The sequence below is a fragment of the Cydia strobilella genome, chromosome Z (genome assembly GCF_947568885.1).
Source record: "Cydia strobilella chromosome Z, ilCydStro3.1, whole genome shotgun sequence".
NCBI classification, from domain to species: Eukaryota; Metazoa; Arthropoda; class Insecta; order Lepidoptera; family Tortricidae; genus Cydia; species Cydia strobilella.
In genome coordinates, this window is record NC_086068.1 from 13,399,602 (window position 1) to 13,424,412 (window position 24,811).

At 34.2% G+C, this 24,811-nt stretch overlaps 2 protein-coding genes across 2 annotated transcripts in view; one reads left to right on the plus strand and one right to left on the minus strand.

Annotated features, from left to right (window-relative positions):
- The window catches only part of LOC134754460 (dynein axonemal heavy chain 6), a 123,526-nt gene that overhangs the window by 86,914 nt on the left and 11,801 nt on the right, over positions 1 to 24,811 (plus strand). Inside the window, exons 59-61 of the mRNA XM_063690794.1 lie at positions 13,492 to 13,693; positions 14,727 to 14,967; positions 15,480 to 15,680. Coding sequence (XP_063546864.1) covers positions 13,492 to 13,693; positions 14,727 to 14,967; positions 15,480 to 15,680 — 644 coding nt within the window. The remainder of the gene's footprint in view (positions 1 to 13,491; positions 13,694 to 14,726; positions 14,968 to 15,479; positions 15,681 to 24,811) is intronic.
- LOC134754398 (uncharacterized oxidoreductase YtbE-like) lies at positions 970 to 10,679 on the minus strand. Its single transcript, XM_063690703.1, has 6 exons — positions 10,523 to 10,679; positions 10,294 to 10,404; positions 7,186 to 7,266; positions 4,410 to 4,517; positions 4,033 to 4,319; positions 970 to 3,886 (listed from the first exon to the last, which is right to left on the minus strand). The coding sequence occupies exons 2-6, from the start codon at positions 10,355 to 10,357 to the stop codon at positions 3,533 to 3,535; spliced, it is 894 nt and encodes a 297-aa protein (XP_063546773.1). The 5' UTR covers positions 10,358 to 10,404; positions 10,523 to 10,679; the 3' UTR covers positions 970 to 3,532.

A 24,811-nucleotide genomic window follows, 5' to 3' on the forward strand; every position in this document is an offset into this window, starting at 1 on the left:
GCAAATTATTCACAAACGGTCAACATTATAAGTAATACTACTACTAACATAAGTTATTCTTACTAATATAAGTTTTATTTTGTAATTTAAGGCTTACATAATGTATTAGGTTTCAAGTAAATAAAGATTTATATATTTATTTATTTTATTTATTTATAACCAATATCCATCTGCTTAATAAATAGTTGAGCTCCAAAATTATTATTTGGTCAGCAAGATTTTAAAGTTGGTTGGCAGTTTAATTAAGACGTATGCATATTAAACAAATGGTAATCTGATATAATAAGATGGGTTGCGTTTGATTTGAAAAATCGGCAGGATTGCAGGCGGAGCGGAATCGTGTGCGTGCATATCATTCGATGATTATTTGCAGCCACATTGCGGTGTTCTAACGTATTTGTTGGTGATATTTATCCGTTTTGGTACTTTGAGAGTATTATAGGTGTAAAATCAAAGATATTAGCTACTAGAAAAGTGGGTTAGGTTAGGTTAGGTTAGAACTGCGACCTTCACAGAAAACAACTGGTACTAGAAAAGTGGGTTAGGTTAGGTTAGAACTGCGACCTTTACAGAAACCAACTGCTACTAGAAAAGTAGGTTAGGTTAGAACTAATTTTTGCGGATCAGTTAAATTGTAATCCAAAATGAAATAATCCGCTTACCCACTGACTGCTTAACAAAATTTGATTAATGGTGGATCGCTTACTGCCGATCAAATGATTAATTTGCCAACCAAATCAATTTAGAGCAGAGAGCAGCTCATTGTGACATTAATTGCGAACTGATTTTGAAATACTTGCTAACCTTAAGTTGCTGATCAAATACACATTTTGGCTGACCAAATATATATTTTTGTTCTTCAAAATAGGAATATTTTGCAGATTGATTAAATAACACCCTTTATTTATTTCCCTTTGAGTTTTGAATGAATTAATTACTAACAAAATAACAAAAAAAAAAACAATTACATAAATAGTCAAACTTCTTTAATATTTAACCAAATTAAATGAAAGATATACATTTATTGAATTAAACTATAAAATATTAGAAATAGAAAAGAATTAAACTATAAACTCGCGGTACGTCGATTCCAACTTGCGTTACTTGCGACTTGCCAGAATATTATTGATAATTTATATTATTCCTAGGAAACAAATAAATCATTTTTAAAAATTATGCATGGAATTAGGTATACTATATAGTATAAAGGCTATTTTTTTAATTGAGCAAGTGTGATATTGCCATCTTCACAGTCCGTTTCGGTGGCATATATAATATGTTTTTTTTTTTTTGATGTGTTTTTGAACTTTTTTTCTAGTTTTCTCTCTTTCTTCCTGTATCAATTGAACTTTTTTTCGAGGATACTCATCTAGCAACTTCTTCTTTTTACGCCCGTTTTTTTGGCAGGTACGCCTATGCTTTTTTGGCAGGTACGCCTATGTTTTTTGGCAGGTACGCCTATGTTTTTCCTTATATTCCTCGTACTTCCCTTCATCTTTCAGCTTCTGTCTTCGTCTTTTTGTCCTTTCGGCCGCTGATAGAGACATTGCGGCTATTAAATACATACAGTTGCAGTAACTCGAGTCAGCGTAACTCGCTTTGCAAGGATCTCAAGTCATGTATTACGTAAAAATAATACTTTTGCTGAGAAATAAAGTCGAGAATGGCAACATAAATAGTTAAATATAATTTTACTTGTCCAAAATAGCAGTAGAAAGTAAAAAAAAAATATTTTTTTTGCCTAACTTGCGTTACTCAACGACACGCAATTTTCAATCACATGTTACGTACCTGATTTTCTTTCGCCTTATTTTATAATTGCAATTAAACTAACGCGTCAAGATTTAAAGTTGACTTGCCTCTACTTTGAGTATAATTTAGTCAAATTTTTAATATTCGTAACCACTTATTTTATGTTTTTGATTGCTTCCACAGGCAGCACAGACAATGACGAAAATATGGACAACGATTGACTTGTTATTGACTTAAATGTCATAATATTACTTCTACCCTTATATGTTTATAGCATGTATTTAACAGATCCCCAGATTTAGTAAAATTTAACACCAAAAAATTCGTTTTACCACCAAAAATAATGAATGATCACCAAAATAAGAACTCCTATTTAATGAGAAATGATTCCCAAATTTGTACCATATTTTTATCCTTTTAAAACAAATAACACGAAAATAATCATTTTTAACCCAAAAATTGTAAACGATCACCAAACTTAGAACTCCATTTTAATGTGAAATTATAACCAATTTTTTTAATCTTGTTATCCTATTAAAGCAAATGACTCCAAACTAATCATTGTAAACCCAAAAATAGTAAATGATTACCAAAATTAGACTTCCATTTTAATGTGAAATTATAACCAATTTTTTTAATTTTGCTATCCTATTAAAGCAAATTACTTGAAGTCGGTTAAAAATGTGCAAATATTTATCATCTTGTTATTCCATTAAATTAATTAATCCACTTCGTCACTTTTTTCTAGTAGCATTTCGTTTCTGTAAGGGTCGCAGTTCTAACCTAACCTAACCCACTTTTCTTGTAGCACTTCGTTTCTGTAAGGGTCACAGTTCTAACCTAATCCATTTATCTGGTAGCAGTTCGATTCTGTGAGGATCCCAGTTCTAACCTAACCTAACCCACTTATCTGATAGCAGTTCGGTTCTGTGAGGATCGCAGTTCTAACCTTACCTAACCCACTTTTATAGTAGCATTTCGTTTCTGTAAGGGTCGCAGTTCTAACCTAACCTAACCCACTTATCTGGTAGCATTTCGTTTCTGTGACGATCGCAGTTCTAGCCTAACCTTACCCACTTCTCTAGTAGCATTTCTTTTCTGTAAGCGTGGCGCGTGACTGAATTGAGGATTGGGTCAAGCGAGCGCGGCGCGTGCGATGCGGTATACGGGGGATTGAGCGGGAGGGGCTAGTAATTTTGGCATCATTTTACTTTATTTGGTAATATATACCTATATACATGTTTTGGTAATCATAGTGGTTTATTTAAGTGAAAATATCGCATTAATTTGCTCTTCAAGATTTGGTGATCATTAATTATATTTGGCGAGCATTCATGATTTTTGGTGTTTAAATACAATTTGAGGTGCAGTCGTGATTTAAACAGGTGGTAGTTTTGTAATTTTAGACCTTATTTTTTTGGTGTTTAGTATTTTTTTTGGTGAAAGCGATTTCTTTATTTAGGGTACCAGAGTATTTTTTGGTGGTCATTATATTTGGTGCCTATGTTTATTTCACATTCAAAACATTCGAATATCAATACTTTATTTTTTCGTTGTCGTGGCCGAGTTATGTGGAACCCACAACATAATCTAAGAAGCCATAAATCGGAAAAGCGGTAAGATGAGGACGGAGAGCGTAAAAGAATACCTCCTTTTAAGTAAACAGCGCATACAACTACAACTATTATTATGACTGTAACATCATAGTCAAGTTGTCTGTAAATCGTAATATGTAGATAAGCGGCTGGCATTAAGATCTAGCGATTTGTTGATTGTTAAGTTAAGCAACAGTTGATGGATCCCAAGCATATTTTGTGTTATTGGCCCCAAGTTTATCTAAGGCTTTAATATATTCATCGGGTATTTTAAAATTAAGAGATATATTCTCTTTGATGCGTTCCGCGTGAGTTGATTTTGGAATGACGCTTATTCCTTGCTGCGTAGCCCAGGCTAACAGGAGTTGCCCGCTACTGACGCCTAGTTTTTGGGCAGCATTGATAACCACAGGATCATGGAGTAGTGTAGCTGTACCTGAGGAGGTGCCTCCAAGCGAGCAATAAGCTTGTAGCGCGATGCCAGTTCCATGGCAATATTGTAGCAGATCTTTTTGTGGAAAGTATGGGTGACACTCGACCTGTGAAGTAAAAGAGCAAGATATATAAATTTCATTTTTTTGCTCGTAATATGTATGATGAATGAAACTTATCCCTTCTCAGAAAAAGACCAACATTATTATTTATTTTTTAACTAAATACACATCTCGGTTAGATTTTTTTTTACCTGATTTACGGCAGGGACCACTCCAAAATTACAGACTTGTAATTCCTGGAGATGTCTAATAGTATAATTTGAGACACCTATGGATCTAACTAGTCCTTCGTTGTAGCATTCGACCAGAGCTTCCCAGGCTTGAGAGCGTAATTTTATATTCTGAGTATCAGCTGAACTCAAATTCGCCATGCCCGGAAAGTGAATCAAATACAAGTCAATTGTTTCAAATCCTAAACTGGCTAGTGACTTACGGCAAGCTTCCTTTATAATGTCTTTAGTGTGAGCATCTCTTGGTGCTGCAATGAGAGAAATAGTCATTAGTTCATTTAAATGGTTGGAGTTTGAATACAAACCAACATTCAATATCTATGGGATGTTGTTCTTACATAGCTTGGTAGTTATAAAAATATCTTGGCGTGTCAAAGCAAATTTTGGTAGCAGCAACCGGAGAGCATCCCCTAGGTGTTTCTCATTGCCATATACTGTAGCAGTGTCTGAAAAGAATAAACATTAAATTTAATATGTCACTAAAAATACGAACAACATTGAAACAAACACCACCCTACCTGTACAGTCACCTGCAATAATATGTTACTCTTCGAAGGCGCGAAAATATGTGACACGCTCTACAAATAAGATCGTGTCAGATATTTGTGCGGCCTTCGTAGTGTAACGTATTATTGCAGGTGACTGTACTATATCAAACATCAAACATTTATTCTGCAAATAAGCCACAAGGGCACTTTTACATGTCAATTTTTACAAGCAATAAAATTAACCAAAAATTACAAAAAACAATTACAAATATGGAATCAATAAAATATTATGTATCCAGTCTAAATGTCGAATTACACAAAAAAAACTAATAAAAAATATACAAACAACAGACAAGTACTAAAATTGTTTAGAGATGTAAAAGTCTAGGTGTCAGAGATAAAATACGTATAATAAAAAAACGATCATCAAATTATCCTTAGAGGTGTAAAGGGTCTCTAAGACTTGAATTGTTATATAAGTAATTAAAAGACTAGAAATTAAATCAGACAAACAGACAAGAACCAAATGAAGTGTCTCACGTTAATGCCACTCAAAAGTAAAGTTACATAGGTACTTATAAGGTTACATGACATGAAGCCCGTGTAAACTTAGTCTCCACAAACAGCACCCGTTCACGAGTATGACGCGTATCTCAGCCATCGTCTCCCACAACCTTCATTCGGGAAAGTGGCGACCCGATCAACGACGCCACCATAGGCAAAGACTTTTAAGCGAGCATGAAATATTCAAGCTCTGCTGCCGGGCTGTATTAATATACAGGGCGATCAATCCAATTGGGTCAGTATGGAGAAGTCAGAAACTATGAGAGAAAGCGAAATCTGTTCTTAGGAACCATGGCGTCGATTTTAGATTTAATAATAATGACATTCAAACTTTTTTTTTAACTCTCATACATAACCGGGAATCGAACCTGGTCAATATTCTTTATGTAATAGCGTGTAGTAGTTGTTTGTATAATTGATCCTGAAAGTAAAAGGTTATGTATGAAAGATTAAAAAATATTTAATGCCATTATTATCAAATCTAAAATCGAAGCCATGGTTCCTAAGAACAGATCTTTCATAGTTTCTGACTTCTCCCTACTGACCCATTTGGATTGATTATCCTGTATATATAATATTATGGCTTATAGTATACATAGAACTACTATAGGGGGCATTTCACGTCAAGCGGGCAGCAAAAAAATTGTCAGGTTCTGGATTTTGTTCATAGTTGGATTAATTGGACCTATATGTGAACTAAAAAATTTGACATCATTACTTTTTTAATATATTGCTTCGTTAAAAATTTATACGCATTTGAAAAAACTACAAAATTTGAGGAACGGATTTTTTAAAAATTATTATTGCAATTCTTTCAATGGATTTAATTATAACTAAATAGTGATTATTTGAGAATATTAGTTGATTTCTTTGAAAATTTATAAAAAAAGTTTTTTTTATCTTTTTATCATATAACAAACCGGAAGTTAGTATTAAATATCTTTTTTTTTCCAACTTCGCATTTTTTTATATTTTTTATTTTTACACAATAATGTAGCTTATGGTGTACTAATGTCCTATAAAAAAATTTATAACGGCATCTCGATTGGTTTTGAAGGTTCATGAAGTAATTCGAAAGTACTGCGCGACGCTCCGTACTGAGCGGTAGTTCTATGTGGCAGTCTTTAATGGCCAATTACGGGTTTTTTTACTTTTGCGTAACGGAATTAAAGCAATAAACAATATTTCATCGGTTAAGATGTATAAAAGCAAATCATGTATTATTCAATCGTGCCTTGTAGCGCTATCACTGATCAACCATATCTTAGAACTGAAAACAAAACGTTTATGTTTTAAGAAAACGCTAGAGGTAACGTAATAACTATAGCTAGGTTTAGGCGGGGTATGTCACATGCTTAAGAAGTCACTTTCGAGTTAGGTCACGTTCTGAGGACGTCACTTTCTGTACGTCACATTCCGAGTTTGTCGCGCAGTACTTTCGAATTACTTCATGAACCTTCAAAACCAATCGAGATGCCATTATAAAATTTTTTATAGGACATTAGTACACCATAAGCTACATTATTGTGTAAAAATAAAAAATATAAAAAAATGCGAAGTTGAAAAAAAAAGAGATATTTAATACTAACTTCCGGTTTGTTATATGAAAAAAAGATAAAAAAAACTTTTTTTATAAATGTTCAAAGAAATCAACTAATATTCTCAAATAATCACTATTTAGTTATAATTAAAACCATTGAAAGAATTGCAATAATAATTTTTAAATAATCTGTTCCTCAAATTTTGTAGTTTTTTCAAATGCGTATAAATTTTTAACGAAGCAATATATTAAAAAAGTAATGATGCCAATTTTTTTTGTTCACATATAGGTCCAATTAATCCAACTATGAACAAAATCCAGAACCTGACAATTTTTTTGCTGCCCGCTTGACGTGAAATGCCCCATAAGCCATAATTAATTACCATACTAAATAGTATATAAGTACATATAACTTAAAAAAGTATTAATGAGTAAAGTTTAATATAGACATAACACACATGATGTGATTTATTGTTGAATTTTAGAAAAGAAATCTCTATATTTATTTGTATGGCCCCTTACCAAAAAGTCTGTAACCAGCAGCAAGAGCACTCTCAACAACACTCCGTATGACGTCCGCAGACCGTATTCGAAAAGTACCAACTGAAACAATAAAAAAAATATAATATCAGAAGACTTTAAAGGAAGAGAATACATCCCTCATTGCTAATAAAAACAAACAATATAAATGTAAAAATATATGTCGTTCTCAAGTAAAAGGTACCACATTGTCGCTTACCAAAAGGACGCTCTGACAGGTTTTTTGTATAGAACGCAAGCAAATTTCACCCTTATGGTAAGCGACAATGTGGTACCTTTTACTTGAGAATGACACATATAAGTATATGACTGTGTAAGTTTAGCAATATAGCTTTATATTCATCTACTGTCTTAGTTACAATTTCATTTACTTTAAAAGACCCTGCACCTACTTCTGTCTGGTTTAGCCCATTGGTTGCATGGTAGAGAATGCTTTAAGGCATTAAGTCCGCCATTTGTACTATCATGTACTGTGCAATAAAGATTAAATAAAAACGAACAATATAATTATATTTTGAAAATTTCATGCAATGAAGAAATTGAGTTACTGTAAGTGTTAAGGTGCCGTAGGTTCAGATGGTGGAGTTTTTGAAAAATGGTACCGCTTGTTGGACATGTCCAAAGCTTATGATAGAGTTTCCCATCCAATACTGCTATCCAAACTTTATGAAACAGGAATTCGTGGCAATGCCTACAGTTGGCTAAAATCATATCTCCATAATAGACAGCAGTACGTACAAATAAAACTCCACTTTAAAGATTCCAAAAAACTAGTTAATCTACAGTCAAGTTGGCAAACCATCAACAGCTCTATTCCCCAAGGCAGCGTCATAGGATGTCTATTATTTCTGATATATATAAATGACCTCCCTAAAATAACAAATAATAAATGTAATATTTTTGCTGACGACATCTCCCTCTTCTTCAGACACGACAACAACTCCGACGACAACTCACATATTAAAGAAGCTTTCACCAATATCTCTGGTTACAGGAACATAACCTATTAATAAATACAGCCAAAACAAAAATAATACAATTTAGACCCTATCAAAAAAAACCTACCGATTTGTCACCACTTCTGCAAGATTTAAAGTATTTAAACATAGAAGAATTAGAATGCACCCTATTAGGAATAACTTTTGACTCTCACCTTGACTGGAAGGAATATATATCCGAAAAAAATCCAAACTTTCTTCCCGCCTTTATGCATTATACGTTTTAAAGTCAAACACCCATACTGAGTACGCCTTGTCTACATATCAATCTTACGCTCAAGCCTGGTTACGCCATGGCATTATCCTATGGGGCCATAGTACTGATACACACGATCTCCTTATAGCCGAAAAAAAATGTGTACGTATATTAACAAGCATACAACAAACAGACAGCTGCAAACCATATTTCACAAGCCCTCAAATCTTAACACTACCCTCCCTCTACATACTAGAAATATCTATTTTTGTCAGAAAAAATACCGAACTATTTGAATACTGTAAAAGCACACGCCGAAAAAATAAACTCATACCCCCGGAACCAATCTTAGAAATGTACAAAAAAGGCCCGTTTTTCAGAGCAATACAGATTTACAATAAATTGCCGAACACAATAAGAAATATAGAGAAATTAAACTCCTTCATACCAAAACTACAATCACTTCTTATAAAGAAAGCTTACTATTCTATACAAGAATTTATGGAAGATTACTTAATTTGATATATAAATTATAAGTAGGTATACATAACATAACTAACTTTGATCTCCCTCATAGGTTAAGTATAATTTTATAAAATGTAGAATTACCCAAGTCGCAAAAGTTTAACTGTGGCTAAAAAATGTATGTACTTACCTACCTAAAGCAATGTGAAAAAATGGCTATATTATATACAGTACCGGTCAATTACGACCGACATACGACCTTTGAGTGTTTTTAAAGTATGAGCTTGTATAGAGTAAACAATATAGGTTAGTTTGTAGATTGCATATTTTACTAGTCATTTTATACAAATACATATATGATGAATATTGCAATGAAATACTGTAAATTACAATAGGATACTCAGCATATTACTAAAAAACCCTAGTAAAAAAAAAAGAAGTTAACAATACATTTAAAAAAACCTCTATGAAAAAAACCATTACATGAGATCAATTTTTCTCATCGCCCGTACTAAGGAATACTACTAGACTACCTAAAACAGTGAGGTGGAAGTCACTCACAAATATAAAAAAAAGTTATACCGTAAAAACATGGTGATTTGGCCGGTACCAAGGATAGATATAACTCCGTAATAGATGGACACATTCTAAGGAAAAAACGTGCCTCGAAGATCACGAAAATTTGATTCACGATCAGAGGGCGCCACTAGTTTTGGCCTACTCTCGTATAGAGGGCGTTGACGGTTTCGAGTTATTTATAATTTTAACGCATATCAGTGAAAGAACATGGGTCAAAATCATATAAAAATAATTAATGCAAATAAAAAAATCATTTATCCATATTTAAATACATTTTAACATATATTTATAAATCTTCATTTTTAGTTTTAAAGTATGTCGATAGATGGCAGTGAATTTACAGCGGTTACAAAATTTACTATGACAGTACCACTCTATCTTATTATATCCTCATTGCCGGTACTGTAGTAATTGTATAGTAATACAAACTAGTCCTACCTAGCTATAAGAATACTTGCTTATACCCTTTTTAGGGTGCAATGTGATTCTGTTTTTATTGTAACAACTGCACCATGGTTCGCAATAAACACTTTCTGATTTCTGATAACTATGTTATATGGGTCAAATCTTGCAAGTTAAAGTTTACCCACTTCCCGGTTTCCGATGAAGCTGAAAATCTGCATACATATGTAAGGGGGGTGACAATGCAATATTATAGTACCATCAAGCTGATCTGATGATGGAGACAAAAGGTGGCCATAGGAACTCTGTGATAAAACAACGTAACCTAAATGTGTTTAGGGTTTTTAGAATTGCCTCAATGAGCATTAGTTGCCGGTGGAAAGAAAAATATAGTCGCGATAAAAGCTTGTACCAAAAGTGAAATTTTGCAAAACACTTATTTGTACTTACATCCAACAAGTGGCATTTCGACACCATTATTTAATATCACTTTTTTCTGGCTGACTAGCTCCATCTGGTGAATATATTCGGCTCCTTCTACGATTTCGAGGTTCTGGCGGCCTGTATAACATTAATAAATTTAATTTATTCTTAGTTTATTCCAATTTCAAGAGAACAGTAAAAACTTAATTTTCGTCTCGACATTTTTATATCAACGATGACTATAATTGCAACTTACCTAGTAATTATGAAATCGGGCAGTATAATACTCGTAGTAGGTATACAGGAATCAACAATACATGTACACGTAGAAAGCTGCGCGCGTCATACAAGATACAAAAATATTTACTTTTTGTTTTGAGTGCATTCACTGACTTGCTTGACTGACTTCTGACTTCACTTTTCACTTCACTGCAGAGCCACAGAACAGACAGTTCAGTTCAGTTCAGTTTTTGGTTCTTATGGCACATAGACCTAGCATTACATAGACCAGCTATACGCGTGCGCCCGTAAGGGATAGACATAGATGACGTCATAAACGTGGGGATACCATATTGGTAAAAATTACCCCAATATTTGATATCACGTTGGGGCGATTACCCTGGAGGCAAAGTTAGCTTGTTTGACGGTATTAAAAAATTGTTAAATAAAATGTCAATGGGCCGTTCTTTTTAGGCGTATAAACAATGAAATACCTCCTATAATTCGCGCAGGTGGTACAAAACTAAACATGTTTAGTAAATAAAACGTAAAATAAAATGTATTATGGGTTTTAATTTAAAGAAATCACAAATCGCAATCACACCAATTAATGTACACCACATTTAATCTTCACAACATTTGTTTATTTATTTTTTGGAATTAGAAGTACGAAAAAACTTCGAGGTCAAAATTACCCATAAAATTATGATATTTTCATCTGGTATCCCTAACATGATTGTTATGCAGCTAAATTAAGAAGAAGTTTAAAAATGGCTGACCTCAGACTCTTACCTACCTACGTAATTTGGGCGGATAATTTTACAAATAATGTTTTGTTAATTTGCGTAAATAATTGTGATATTTTTATTGAAATCGTTTGATTCTACATTGCTTTGAGTGTAACGTAATTTTACGATGTTATTCTCACATATTGCGTTAAGAGGAAGGTGTAAAATACCGTACTTACGTGTGAAAGGTTATGATCTCATATTTTTGCTCAGAGCGGCTATTACAGCCGATTACAGAACAATTCACCAGTATTTTATCAAAGTTCAAGCATTCAAAACGCTAACCATCACTATATTTCATAAGAGAAAGCACAATTTCATACAAAACAACGATAATTAAACAAGCAACCTCGGTTGTGGCAGCGGTGGAAAAGTGAAACTATGACAAGGACAAACAATAACAGCGCTTTCTCTGCTACTCCTACTGAAAGATACATAAGACTATCCCGTTCGGTCATTTTCCCCCACTCCTCATGACCGATCCAGTTATACTAGATTCATGTTATGGCATCTGTCCATTGGGACAATTTTGCCAGCATCAAGGTTGTAGGAGCAGAATTTCAGTATCAGAACTTGATCCAGTCCGTGTAGATGCTTGATCGGTTGAAGAACAGACAGAAGAAGCATCAAGCAAGTGACGTAATGACGTAAGCGTGACAAAGTGACAATGACAGCTTGGTGGCACCACGGACATAGACATAGTATATACACAAGTAGTTATAGACGCGCCACCGAGCTACCGGGGGGTAAGAGAAAAATATTTATATAAAATGTATAATGTATAGTATACTACGCAATTTATCCGGTTTGCATGTCCAATGTTTTTTCTCTTTCACTCTTATAAATTTCGGTATTTCGTCATAGCCTCCTTGCTATAATTGATGCCCACATGATACCATAAACCGACCATGAATAAATGCCCGGTTGGTGATAAAGACAAAGCATGGCACTATTTTCTCTTTCCTCTTATAGGAATCGCAATAAGACTATTTTTCTCTATCAAAGAGCGTCAGGCATAAGGCCCCATACGCACGAGAGCTTAAAAAGCGTTGCGTGTGTGACGCACCCATAAAGCGAGAAAGAGATATCGCTTTCTCGCTGTTACTTATGGGTGCGTCAAACACGCAACGCTTTTTAAGCTCTCGTGCGAATGGGGCCTAAGTGCCTGCCTCGAGGCCAAGGACCTGACACTCTTTGATAGAGAAAGATAGTCTTATTGCGATTCCAATAAGAGGAAAGAGAAAATAGTGCTATGCTTTGTCCTTATCACCGAACGGATGGCATCATAGGTAGGAGGCGATGGCGAAATACCGAAATTTATAAGTGAAAGAGAAAAAATCCTATGCTGCCCAAATTTTATATTTTATTTTATTTTATTTTGATAGGTACAATAACATAATGCAGGCAAACAACATTGTAAAATATTACTTACATAAGCAACTTACACATTACTTACATTACGATTACAATTGATCTTATTATTAAGCTAAATACTAATTTTGACTATAAAATCTTCTGTTATTAAAGTTCATAGTAAAAACACAATAAATTGTTAGCACGATAAGATAATAAGTATTTACTTACAAATTTTGAGACAGCAAAACATTTTTGAACTTAGGTAAAGAAAAACTCAAAATATCAAAATCAATATCTAAGTTATTATATAAACGACACATTCTAAAAACGGACGCATTATTGGATACATTGTTATTAGGAACCGTATGAATATTCTTTTTCTTACCCCCGGTCGCTCGGTGGCGCGTCTATAACTACTTGTATATACTATGTCTATGCTCGAGGCTGAGTGCCGCACGTCGCCAAAATTTAAAATATTACTTTGCCGCCCGAAGGGATATAGAAACAGAGCTGACAGTATTGCAGGTATAAACTGGGCTTATATAAACTGTATTTTTATTTTTTGTAATGGTTAATATAAATTAATATGAGATAGGAAGCTTTTTATTGTTAAAAGTTGTACGAGCAAAAAGAGAGCTAAGTTGTTTTGCTGTGAGTACCTACCTACTACTCATTTTCCCGAGTATTGATTATGAAATATTCTAGTAAAAAAAATGTACTGTGAGGTAAGTTAAACCACCTCAACAAATATAAAATAGGTACGCATTCCTAATAAGAAGTTTGATCCTGCACTTTAAAAACTGTAAGCTCTGTGAAACAAAGTAACGTTTTTTTTCTTGAGAAATCTCACTTCACATTTCAGATATGCAGACACAACTTGTTCGATACCCCTCGTATTCGTACTGAGCACAGGGTCAGATCCATTTGGGGCGTTCCAGAGATTCGCCACTGAAATGGGCGTACGAGATCGAGTGCATTCAATTTCTTTGGGCCAGGGTCAGGGGCCAGTGGCTGAAAAGATGATTAATGGTGCGAAACCTAAAGGCGACTGGGTTTTTCTGCAGGTCAGTAGTTTATTAACTATACAGTACCGGTCAAAAGTTTAAGTTCACCCTTAGTTTTCGCTAAAAATGAGTACTTTTGTGCGAGATTTTTTTGCAGTTCGGATGTCCAAATTTGTTGCCAACTGATCCGTTATTGTTTCCAGAGATATGTTTGATTAGTTAGACACAATTTACGTACATTTCTGAACAACTCGTTCCCTAAAATCTTATAGGCATGACGGGTTAGAATTAGAATCACAACGAATTGTGTCGGTGGGGACACCCGACGTGTCCGACGTGTGTGCGTATTATGATTCCATATTATCTGCCTAAAGTTGTTTCAGTTTCTAAAGTTTCTAAGGTAACCGAGAAAGCTGAACATTGTACAAGATTTTAGGGAATGAGTTGTTTAGAAATGTACGTAAATTGTGTCTGACTAATACAAACACATCTCTGGAAACAATAACGGATCAGTTGGAAACAAATTTCGACATCCGAACTGCAAAAAATTATAGCACAAAAGTACTTAGGTACTCATTTGTACCGAAAACAAAGGGTGAACTTAGGCTGATTTTAGTGTCACGCGGACCGTCCGTGCGGATCGCTCCGCACCGCCTAATTGTATGAGAAAGCTGTCCGCGCGGCGCGTGACACTAAAATCAGCCTTAAACTTTTAACTATACTTATTTATACTGATTAACAGTTCGCTCCCAATCCACCGCCTCCCCTTCACCGACAGTACGCTCCTGTTCGAAAGATTACGATAGACGTACGTATATTCGATAGACTAGTTGCAGATTCTAGTAAGCCCTGCTACTAAGGCATCAAAAATCACAGTTATTCTGTTACGATTCTTGAATAACTTGTTATTATACTTATGTTTGGGCGTGTTTCTAAATCCGTAGCATACCATGAGTTGCGTTGCGAGTCACAAGTAGTCACAACACACAACGCAAGTCATGCTAGGGGGTCTTATTTCAATCTAGCTGCTAAGACGAGGAGCGTTAAGGAGGGGAAATGAATGGAATGTTATGCAACCATCAGTCTCTTGCAGAATTGTCACTTGGCTGCTTCATGGATGTTAAGCTTGGAGCTGATCGTGGCTAGACTAACCACCGACCCCGGTTTGCTTCACAACGATTTCCGCCTCTTCTTGAGTTCGATGCCGACTCCGAAGTTCCCGGTGTCGGTCCTGCAGAACTCTGTAAAGGTCACCAATGAACCGCCGAAGGGACTAAAGGCGAATGTGAAGAGAGCACTTATTGAAATGGAGGAGGACTTTTTTGAGAATAACGGTTGGTTGTTAAGCAAAGGATCACATTTATTGGAATAGATAGATAGTGAGGATCCCAAAGTAAGATCTACCTTCACTGATCTGCTTACCGGATGAAACTTATATTTGATCAAATAGGTACATAAAATATGTTCCTGACTTGTTAACCGAACGAACTACGTTCCAACGGAAAGTGTACAACATAGGTATATTATACTACACAAGATGGATCAGTTAGGTTGCTTATTTTTTCTGGTCCCTATTAATATTGCGCTCATCTGTTTACCATAATTTGAAAAATATATCAAAATTATGGAACCACATGTAGGTAAATACATATAGGTGCATATTTTAAAAAAATAATTAAATTATACTCAATATTTCATAGCCTATGGTTCTGTAAACATTGAATGAAATACAGTCCCCGCTTTGCGTGGCTGGATCCGCTGTCGCCATTATTTTACTCCTTGCCACAATCGACTGGCCAAAGTGATGTCACGACTAGGCTAAAAGGGTCCCTATATGTGTTTCTAGTGCTCGGCCAAGACTGGCGCACGATGTTATTCGGCATCTGCATGTTCCACGCGATCATACAAGAGCGCAAGAAGTTCGGCCCGCTGGGCTGGAACATCACCTACGAGTTCAACAACAGCGACCGCGAGTGCGCCATGCTCAACCTGCAGATGTTCTGCGAGAGCGGCTTCATACCCTGGGCCGCGCTCGAGTACATCACCAGTGTGTATCATTCATACCATTGTCCGTCCCGGTCCCGGTCGCGTACGCGTACGCGTACGCCCTCCGCACAAATAACTTTACCTCAAACCCTTTTTCAATGGGTTTTCATACTCTCCTAATTCCATGACTCTAGTCGAAAATTACCCTTGCCTTATACATAATATTTATGTTATAAAATGCGTTTCCGGTTAATGACCTAACGCCTCTCGTGTCCTACGTGGGCTACGTGGCATGTGTAGACATAGACATAATTTATTGGTAATAAGGTATTACAGGGCACAATTTTTTGTTACTTATTTCTACACATCTTACATCATCTTAATTATATCACAAATAAACATATTTTTTATGAAACAATTCAATATTACACGTTACTATTCTTTATAATCTATTATACATATTACACTATTAACTATTCTTTATAATCTATAAATTCTTTAAAACTATAAAAGCTTTGCTTGATTAGCCAGTTCAGTGTGATATATGGCCAGATATATGGCTGTTAGGTCGTACTTTCTCCCGCTTGTCTTATAAAGGTGGGATCTGATCTGAGACACTTGTTACCCGACTGCCAAAGGAGGAGGGAAATGTTTTTCGAGTGTATCTATGTATGTGTCTGTTTTTTTGTAGCCTCCTGTAGCCTAAACGGCTTGATGGATTTTGATGTATGAGGTATCGTTAGATTCGTCTTGATTAGTGCACTGCCTTATAGGAATATAGTTCAGATCCGGAAACCGCTACCAAATTTTAGTATGTTGTTGGGCATGGTACTGGGTCTCGAAAACTGCCGGGAGACAGCGGCGCCGGCCATCTACATCAGCGGAATGACGTCATCAAAATGACTCCCGCCTCGTTGCGAATATTGCATTTTGCACCCAAACTATGCATTGCACATACACGTGTGTGGTATAAAACGAATGCCAATAAAATATTACATATTTCACTATTACACTATGTACAAAAATATACAATAGTTTAAGAGAAATTTAAAAATAAATAAAAATGATGAAAAAAAAATTCGATTATTTGGGGTTTTCAACCAAACCAATGTTAAAGCAATGTAGTACAAAATTAAAGCTGATGTCTCAAGCCTAAATTCCACGCCACTGATATCAAAATAATCAAAATCAGAACAAAAATGAGAAAATTATGCATCAAAATGTAGGTATTTGCTAGAACAAATGCATTAAAGTAAAAAAAATTGAAATTGGTCATTTTCAGGATAATTCGCATAAGCTTGTAGTATTTTATTAGCAATATGAAAAGGATCATAAAACTGCTGGGAGACAATCTCTATAGTGCCTGAGTAACAAATAATGGCGTCATACATGTGACCGCTGCCGAAATTTGCAAAATCTAAATTATAACTATACCATGAGTCATATATACACGTGTGCTATATCAAACGAAAGGTTATTAAATATATTATGATTCGTTAATACATTATTTATAAAAACAATGTATATTTTAGGAGCTACAAACAAAGAAAAAACACTTTTTTTGAGAAAAGTTCGTATATATATATTTTATAACTCAACTAAAAACGTTATAACAATGTTGCGTCTAATATGAAAAAACCAGTTATTCAGCTATACGTCACAGCTTAAATTTTTAATTTCTGATAAAAACTGTGGAAGTTGTACCAAAAAAACTAAAGCGCGCCAACAATTCTACCTTAATGCGCTCATATTATGCAAATAATAGCCCTAATTATCGGGTATTAAATGAAAGAACATTACATAAAACACATGAAAGCGATATTTTGGAGTGGAATTATAATTTATAAAATGAATTTATTTGATAAATAAGGAAAACAACGGTTTCGTTTCGTACCTAATCTCCTCCTTTGAAAGTCGGTTAAAATTTAAGTTTTGTGCACCTGGGCTACAAAGGCGAATGAATTGACGCCTCATTTATCAAAATCAGTTCAGTAGTTCCATGTAAACAATACATTACACGTAGACAGCAAATTCTGCCTATTTCTATTGTCTGGGAGAGGACTCTGACTTCTGTAACAGGTTTTTTTACCTAGCTCAGTAGTCAGGGACTTCAACATCTATTTTGTACTTGCTTCTGTCAATATATATATATAAATATATTTTTTTTTTTCAAATTCATTTTATAAATTATGATTCCACTCCAAAATGTCGTTTTCATGTATTTTTGGTAATGTTCTTTCATCTAATACCCCATAATTAGAACTATTCTTTGCATAATATGAGCGCATTAAGGTAGAATTGTTGGCGCGCTTTAGTTTTTTTGTTACAACTTCCACAGTTTTTATCAGAAATTAAAAATTTAAGCTATGACGTATAGCTGAATAACTGGTTTTTTCATATTAGACGCAACATTCTTATAACGTTTTTAGTTGAGTTATAAAATATATATATACGAACTTTTCTCAAAAAAAGTGGTTTTTCTTTGTTTGTAGCTCCTAAAATATACATTGTTTTTATAAATAATGTATTAACGAATCAAAATATATTTAATAACCTTTCGTTTGATATAATACACGTGTATGTATGACTCATGATATAGTTATAATTTAGATTTTGCAAATTTCGGCAGCGGTCACATGTATGACGCCATTATTTGTTACTCTGGCACTATGGAGATTGTCTCCCAGCAGTTTTATGATCCTTTTTATATTGCTAATAACATACTAGAAGCTTATGCGAAAAATGACCAATTCCGATTTTTTTAACTTTAATGCATTTGTTCTAGCAAATACCTACATTTTGATGCATAATTTTCTCAATTTTGGTCTGATTTTGATTATTTTGATATCAGTGTATGACTTGAGACATCAGCTTTAATTTTGTACTACATTGCTTTAACGTCCGACTTTGTGTTTGGTTGAAAAACACAAATAATCGAATTTTTTTCTTCATTATTTTTATTTATTTTTAAATTTCTCTTAAACAATTGTGTATTTTTGTACATAGTGTATTAGTGAAATATATAATATTTTATTGGCTTTCGTTTAATACCCCACACGTGTATGTGCAATGCATAGTTTGGGTGCAAAATGCAATATTCGCAACGAGGCGGGAGTCATTTTGATGACGTCATTCCGCTGATGTAGATGGCCGGCGCCGCTGTCTCCCGGCAGTTTTGGAGACCCAGTACCATGCCCAACAATATACTAAATATTGGTAGCGGTTTCCGGATCTGAACTATCTCTTCGACCGTTTCCCATAAGGCATAGTACTAGATCACGGGAGTGTCATAGGATACATTTTATCCCGAAAGTCCTACGGGATACAGAGATAATACTTTCTTTACATTCACTTTGTAATAATTTGATATATGAGGTATCATTAGATTCATCTTGATCACGGGAGTATCATAGGATAAATTTTACCCCGAAATTCCTACAGGAACATGTTAATTCTTCGTAAACGCAAGCCACCCACGCGTCAGCAAACAATGAGCAAATAACTTGTTCTTCAACTCCCGCGCACCTCTCGCGTAGCGGTCTGGTAGCGGGATAAGAAGGGCGTGGCCTGCCTTGTGGCGCGCGGTGCGGTACGGAGGGGGATATTCTCGAGTCTACAACCCGAACGCGGGCACACGCACACGCATGACATGAGGGCACACGTTGACGGTCGACTTTTCTAAGTGATTTTTTTCAACTAAAAAGTTATAAATAAAAAAATAATTATTATAAAAAAACAAAAAAACCCGACTGCACACTAAAAAGAGGAAAACAAGCCCCACAAGAAATATTGTTTAATCAAATGCTAAAACCAAGCTATGGAATACCGTTTAAACAATATAAAAAATGCACTATGAAATGTGTATGTAATCGATAGTTAAATAAATAAAAACTTATTCTAAATACTAACTAAATAATTATAATTTATAAATGTTGATGGTAAGTATTGCAGGCGGGGACCAACTTGACCGCCACCAACGAAAATACCTACCTAAGTAACATTCTGCTAAATAGTGAACTTAACAACCAACAACCAAAATGACTATAAGTAACCCTGTGTTGGTCCCCGCCTGCGATACTTACCATCTACATTTATAAATTATAATTATTGAGTTAGTATTTAGAATAAGTTTTTATTTCAACAATCAATCAATCAATATCATTTATTTGCAAGAATACTTAATTTTAGTTACAGGATGTTATTGTAGTATATTGAACAGTATTCTATCGTGATTAAACGATGCGCAAATTTTATAGTCCCTACATAACAATTAATTATCAGTCTAGCACATATGTTAGACTGAAAATAATTCTATTATTGAATTTAATTTTAATGCATGCAATAACAATTACAATTACGATTAATATATTTCACTTGGACTAGTATCATATAATACATCACATTGGTTGATTATAACTACGTTACATAAAATTTATATTGAATTTGATTATTATAAGTATGTAATATTAATTATTCGCATTATTGTGTTCAATATACTCCTTGACACTATAAAAACAATGTTCTAATAGAAAGCTTGTCATTTTCTTCCTTAATTCAGTTGTGTTTAGACTTCTTAAATTGATAGGCATACTGTTGTATAGTAGGATACACATATTATACGCTTTATTTTTGTATATAGCCGTGTTGCATCTTGGCTGATATATTAGATTTTGATATTGAGATCTCTGAGTCCCTGAGAAGAACTCAGATCTCATTTTAAATATGTCTGGGCGATTTTTTACAAATAGAACCGCTTTTAAAATATACATGCAAGGTAATGGTAGTATGTTTAATTCCTTAAAGAGTGGTCGGCAACTGTCGGGTACCCAAGCTCCCATTATTGCGCGGATGCATTTCTTTTGTAACAGGAGGGCTCTTTCGGCATCTACGGAGTTACCCCAAAGTAGCAATCCATAATTTAGCACCGAGGACACATAACCATGATAGGCTGTAATCGACGCCGCAGTATTAATAGTGTGTCTCAGTTTCCTTAACGCAAATACGAATCGATCTAATCTGCTGCAGACAAAGTCGACCTGCTCCTTCCAATTTAGATGCTGGTCAATATATAATCCCAAAAACTTTATACTTTCACAACTCGATATGGAAGAGTTATTATAATTAACATTTAATTGCAATGGATTACTATTATATGAATGAAATTGAATAAAAAATGTCTTTGTCATATTTATGTTTAAATTATTATGAAATGTCCAATTATGTATGTCAGCCAAGGCATCATTAATATTATTTTCGTATGTTAGAATATTCTCTCCCTTTATTAATATTGTAGTGTCATCCGCGAATAATATGCACTTATGTGGAATAGTAAGAGGAAGGTCGTTTATATATACCAAGAATAAAAGGGGGCCCAAGTTGCTCCCTTGAGGTACACCCGTCTTAATTTCTCGGAAATTTGACCGATATCTGACCTTAACAAAATTATTCTTATTTTTTTCAATTTTTACAATTTCGGTACATTGTTTCCTATTAGACAAATAACTTTTTACCCATTGAAGTGCTACTCCTCTAATTCCATAACATTCAAGTTTCGCGAGAAGCTTGCCATGTTCAACATAATCAAAAGCTTTGCTTAGGTCCAAAAATAAAGAGACTATAGGTAATTTACTATTTAAACACTGACACATGCTTCACAAACTCGAAACATGCCAATTCAGTAGAATGACCTTTTCTGAAACCGTACTGCTCCGGTTGTAGCAAATTGTTCCTCTCTAAAAACCCTGTTAATCTCTCACTCATGGCTTTTTCAAATATTTTAGCGATTACTGGAACGATAGTTATCGGCCTATAATTGTTGGGATCACTACGGTCGCCTTTCTTAAATAAGGGCTTGACGACAGATAATTTCAATTGTTCCGGAAAGATAGCTTGACAAAAGGATAAATTAATGATATGAGCTATAGGTTGACATACCCAATTAGCAATTAATTTAAGAATTGTTGATGTAATGTCGTCATAACCACAGGCCATACTATTATTCAGACATTATAATTTTAAAGACTTCATTTGCGTCTACGGGTTTTAAAAATATTGTGGAAGGATGATTACTTTTGTTATCTGTAACATTTGGCAGATTGCTATTTATACTAGGTTTTGATGAGGTAATGTCAATAAAATAATTATTAAATTGATTACAAATGTCTTGAGGATCCTTAAATATCTTATTATTAAAATTCACACAATCAATTTCATTATTATTATTAGCATTTGACGAGTTGGCAGATATGACATCCCATGTAGCTTTACATTTATTTTTGTGTTTTGATATGTAGTTTATATTATTAATTTTTTGCGATTTGTTAATACATTTTCTTAATATCTTGTCATATTTTTTTAGATGAATACTTTTGCCCAATTTATTTGCTTTTACTAATTTGTAACTAAGATATAATTTACGCTTAGTTTGACATGATTTACGTATGCCTCTGGTCAACCACTTAGCTTTTTTGTTACGGTTGTTCACCTTTACCTTGATGACTGGAAAGCAAAGGTTATAGTATAAGCACAGAACTTCATGAAACGATGTGAAAGCTACTGAAAGGTCGTCTAAGGATAGTACATCAGAGAAAGATAAGGCAGATATACACTGAATAAATTTAGCAATATTATCTTTGCTTAAATCTCTTTTATAGTCAAACCAAGACAGACATTTCTTTTTCCCTTTTACTTTAAAAGTTATTGTTTGTGCCATATCATGATCAGATAAACACAGTTTATGTGTATCCGCTTCAACTCCCCTCACGTTACTTGCTATTTGATCTATACATGTACTTATCCTAGTAGGCGAATCAATATGCATTGTTCAATTATAATTTCTAAGTGTGCTTTTTAGCTCCTTTGTGAAGGGGCCATTTTTTAGTATGTCAATGTTCCAGTCTCCACAAAGGACTATCTTCTTATTCTTATACTCAGAAGTCAATCGAGAGAGAAGAATATTAAGTTTATGAATAAAAATGCCAACGTGAGATTTAGTTTGTTCCGGAATTCTGTATATAGCGAAGACAACAACATTCAAACCGAGAACTTCTATCCCGCAACACTCAAAGTAATAGTTTGAAGCTAAATTTGATCCAAGCTCAATTTGTTTAATCTGGAGATCTTTGTGAACAAAAATGGCCGTTCCGCCTCTACTGACTTTTCTACTAAAGAATGCTCCTGGTATAAAATTCTCAATTTTTACATTTCTTTCTGAACCTTGCTTTATAAAAGTTTCACTTAAACATATAATATCTATTTCGTGGTTCTTTGCGTAAAAGTCTTGTAATACAATATTTAACATGTCAATTTTATTCATTAGTCCTGCGATGTTTTGGTGCATAATCCTTAATTTATAGTCACAAATCGAGTTACGATTCTTTACCTTTCCGTCTTTATTCACGAAAAAACTCAGATGATTCTTGTTGGTTACAGTTGCAAGGACAGTTCTCCAAGGAGTGATTAATGCCAATATCAGTCTTAATAATTGCCATCAATGTACTAATGTCTCGAAAAACCGTATTTAAACCGTATTTGTTGATGCGTCCCGATTTTATGTGAAACATTTCATGATTGTATGACAAGTTTCGGTTACTATCAAGTAGATAAATATAATTATATTTGGAATTATCATCGTATAATAATTGGTTAAACAATTCAATTCGCCAATTATACATATTATTGTAAAAACCTATATTAAAAGTAGGGTAACATATTATAATATTTGTATGCGATAATGTAGTTTATTTAACTATCGATTACATACACATTTCATAGTGCATTTTTTTATATTGTTTAAACGGTATTCCATAGCTTGGTTTTAGCATTTGATTAAACAATATTTCTTGTGGGGCTTATTTTCCTCTTTTTAGTGTGCAGTCGGGTTTTTTGTATTTTTATAATAATTAATTTTTTTAAAGAGTTTTTCATCACACCTGCTCGGAAAAGATCTTATTACATGCAGGTGTACTAAAGGACAAAGGCCTATATTGTTCCCGTCCCGCGGGAGTTAAGGATTGTGAAAAATTATAGCTTTATTTTTTAATTATGTCACTAATTCATACGAACCAAGTAGGTATAATTGAGTTTTACTTATAAAATACCAACGTTTATAATTTAATATTTTTGTTTATGCTTAGAAATGCGTAATTTGATTAATTGAATAGCCCTTAGTAGCCGCAAACTTCAATGAGGGCTACCGTTTTTGTACTCACCAGTTGGCGGCACTGTAGATGTAGGTCCAGAAAAACAGATCTTAAAATTCTTCTATGCTTATTTTTATAAAATTAATACGTTCTAATATGCACAAAAAATTTTCAACCTGTTTAATTTTGCATATATTTTAATTGGCACTTTTTTTAAACCATTAACATTTATTGAGGTATATCTATTGTTTACCATGATTAATCAAAGATGGACAAAGATTGACCACAATTATGAATAAGGAGTGAAAATTCCCGATAAAAAAGCTTGAGTCTTGAAATCCCTAAAACTTCTATGCATTTGACATTTTGAAAGACCTCCATCTACACTAGCGCCCCTAGCGGCGAAATTAAACGCGGTAGCCCTCATTCTTAGTGAACTGAAACATTCTTCCAAAACAAAAAGGTACTGGTTAAAAGGGTTCTTTGACAAAACGGTTAAATGCAGAAGTGGTTGTTGATTGACAGATGGAGGCTGATGAAAGAGTGATAAGTACAAAAGGTGGTTTAAGTTTAGGTGCCTCTAATTGGCCGCGGCCGCGATATAAAATATGTGAAAAGCCTCCGAATACTAGCCGAGCCCGACGGCTGCGTTTAGCTACTGCTTTAGGAATAGAGGTATTGATTTTATACAAACTAAAAGTTTTCAATCGTGACTGAATGCCGGATAGGTCTGTGCCTTCGATGCCTAACCTGTTAAAAAATTTCAAAATGGCGGACAATGTTTGAAATGTTTCCGTATTTAAGAATTATTACGCTTATTTTTTTTCCAAAGTGTAATGAAAAACATTGTAACTCCGGGGGTAAGAAACTCGGGGGCTGCGGCTGTCGTGAATTATCACCCTCGTGTCCAATATTTAACTTACCCACCACGTTGCACAAATGTACTATTTATTCCCACTTTTTAAATTAGGTACTTTATTCAATATCGTTAGAATTGCATAGGTAGATTATGTTACATTATGTAGTCAAATATACACCGAACGAACTGCGA

What these genes read in the sequence shown, in the direction of transcription:
- LOC134754398 (XM_063690703.1), bottom strand. Translation starts at nt 10,357, where the DNA reads ATGGAGCTAGTCAGCCAGAAAAAAGTGATATTAAATAATGGTGTCGAA. An exon ending in TGCTGGTTACAGACTTTTTG is followed by an intron (nt 4,518 to 7,185) that starts GTAAGGGGCCAT and finishes TATTCTTTTCAG; the next exon opens with ACACTGCTACAGTATATGGC. An exon ending in TTTTATAACTACCAAGCTAT is followed by an intron (nt 4,320 to 4,409) that starts GTAAGAACAACA and finishes CTCTCATTGCAG; the next exon opens with CACCAAGAGATGCTCACACT.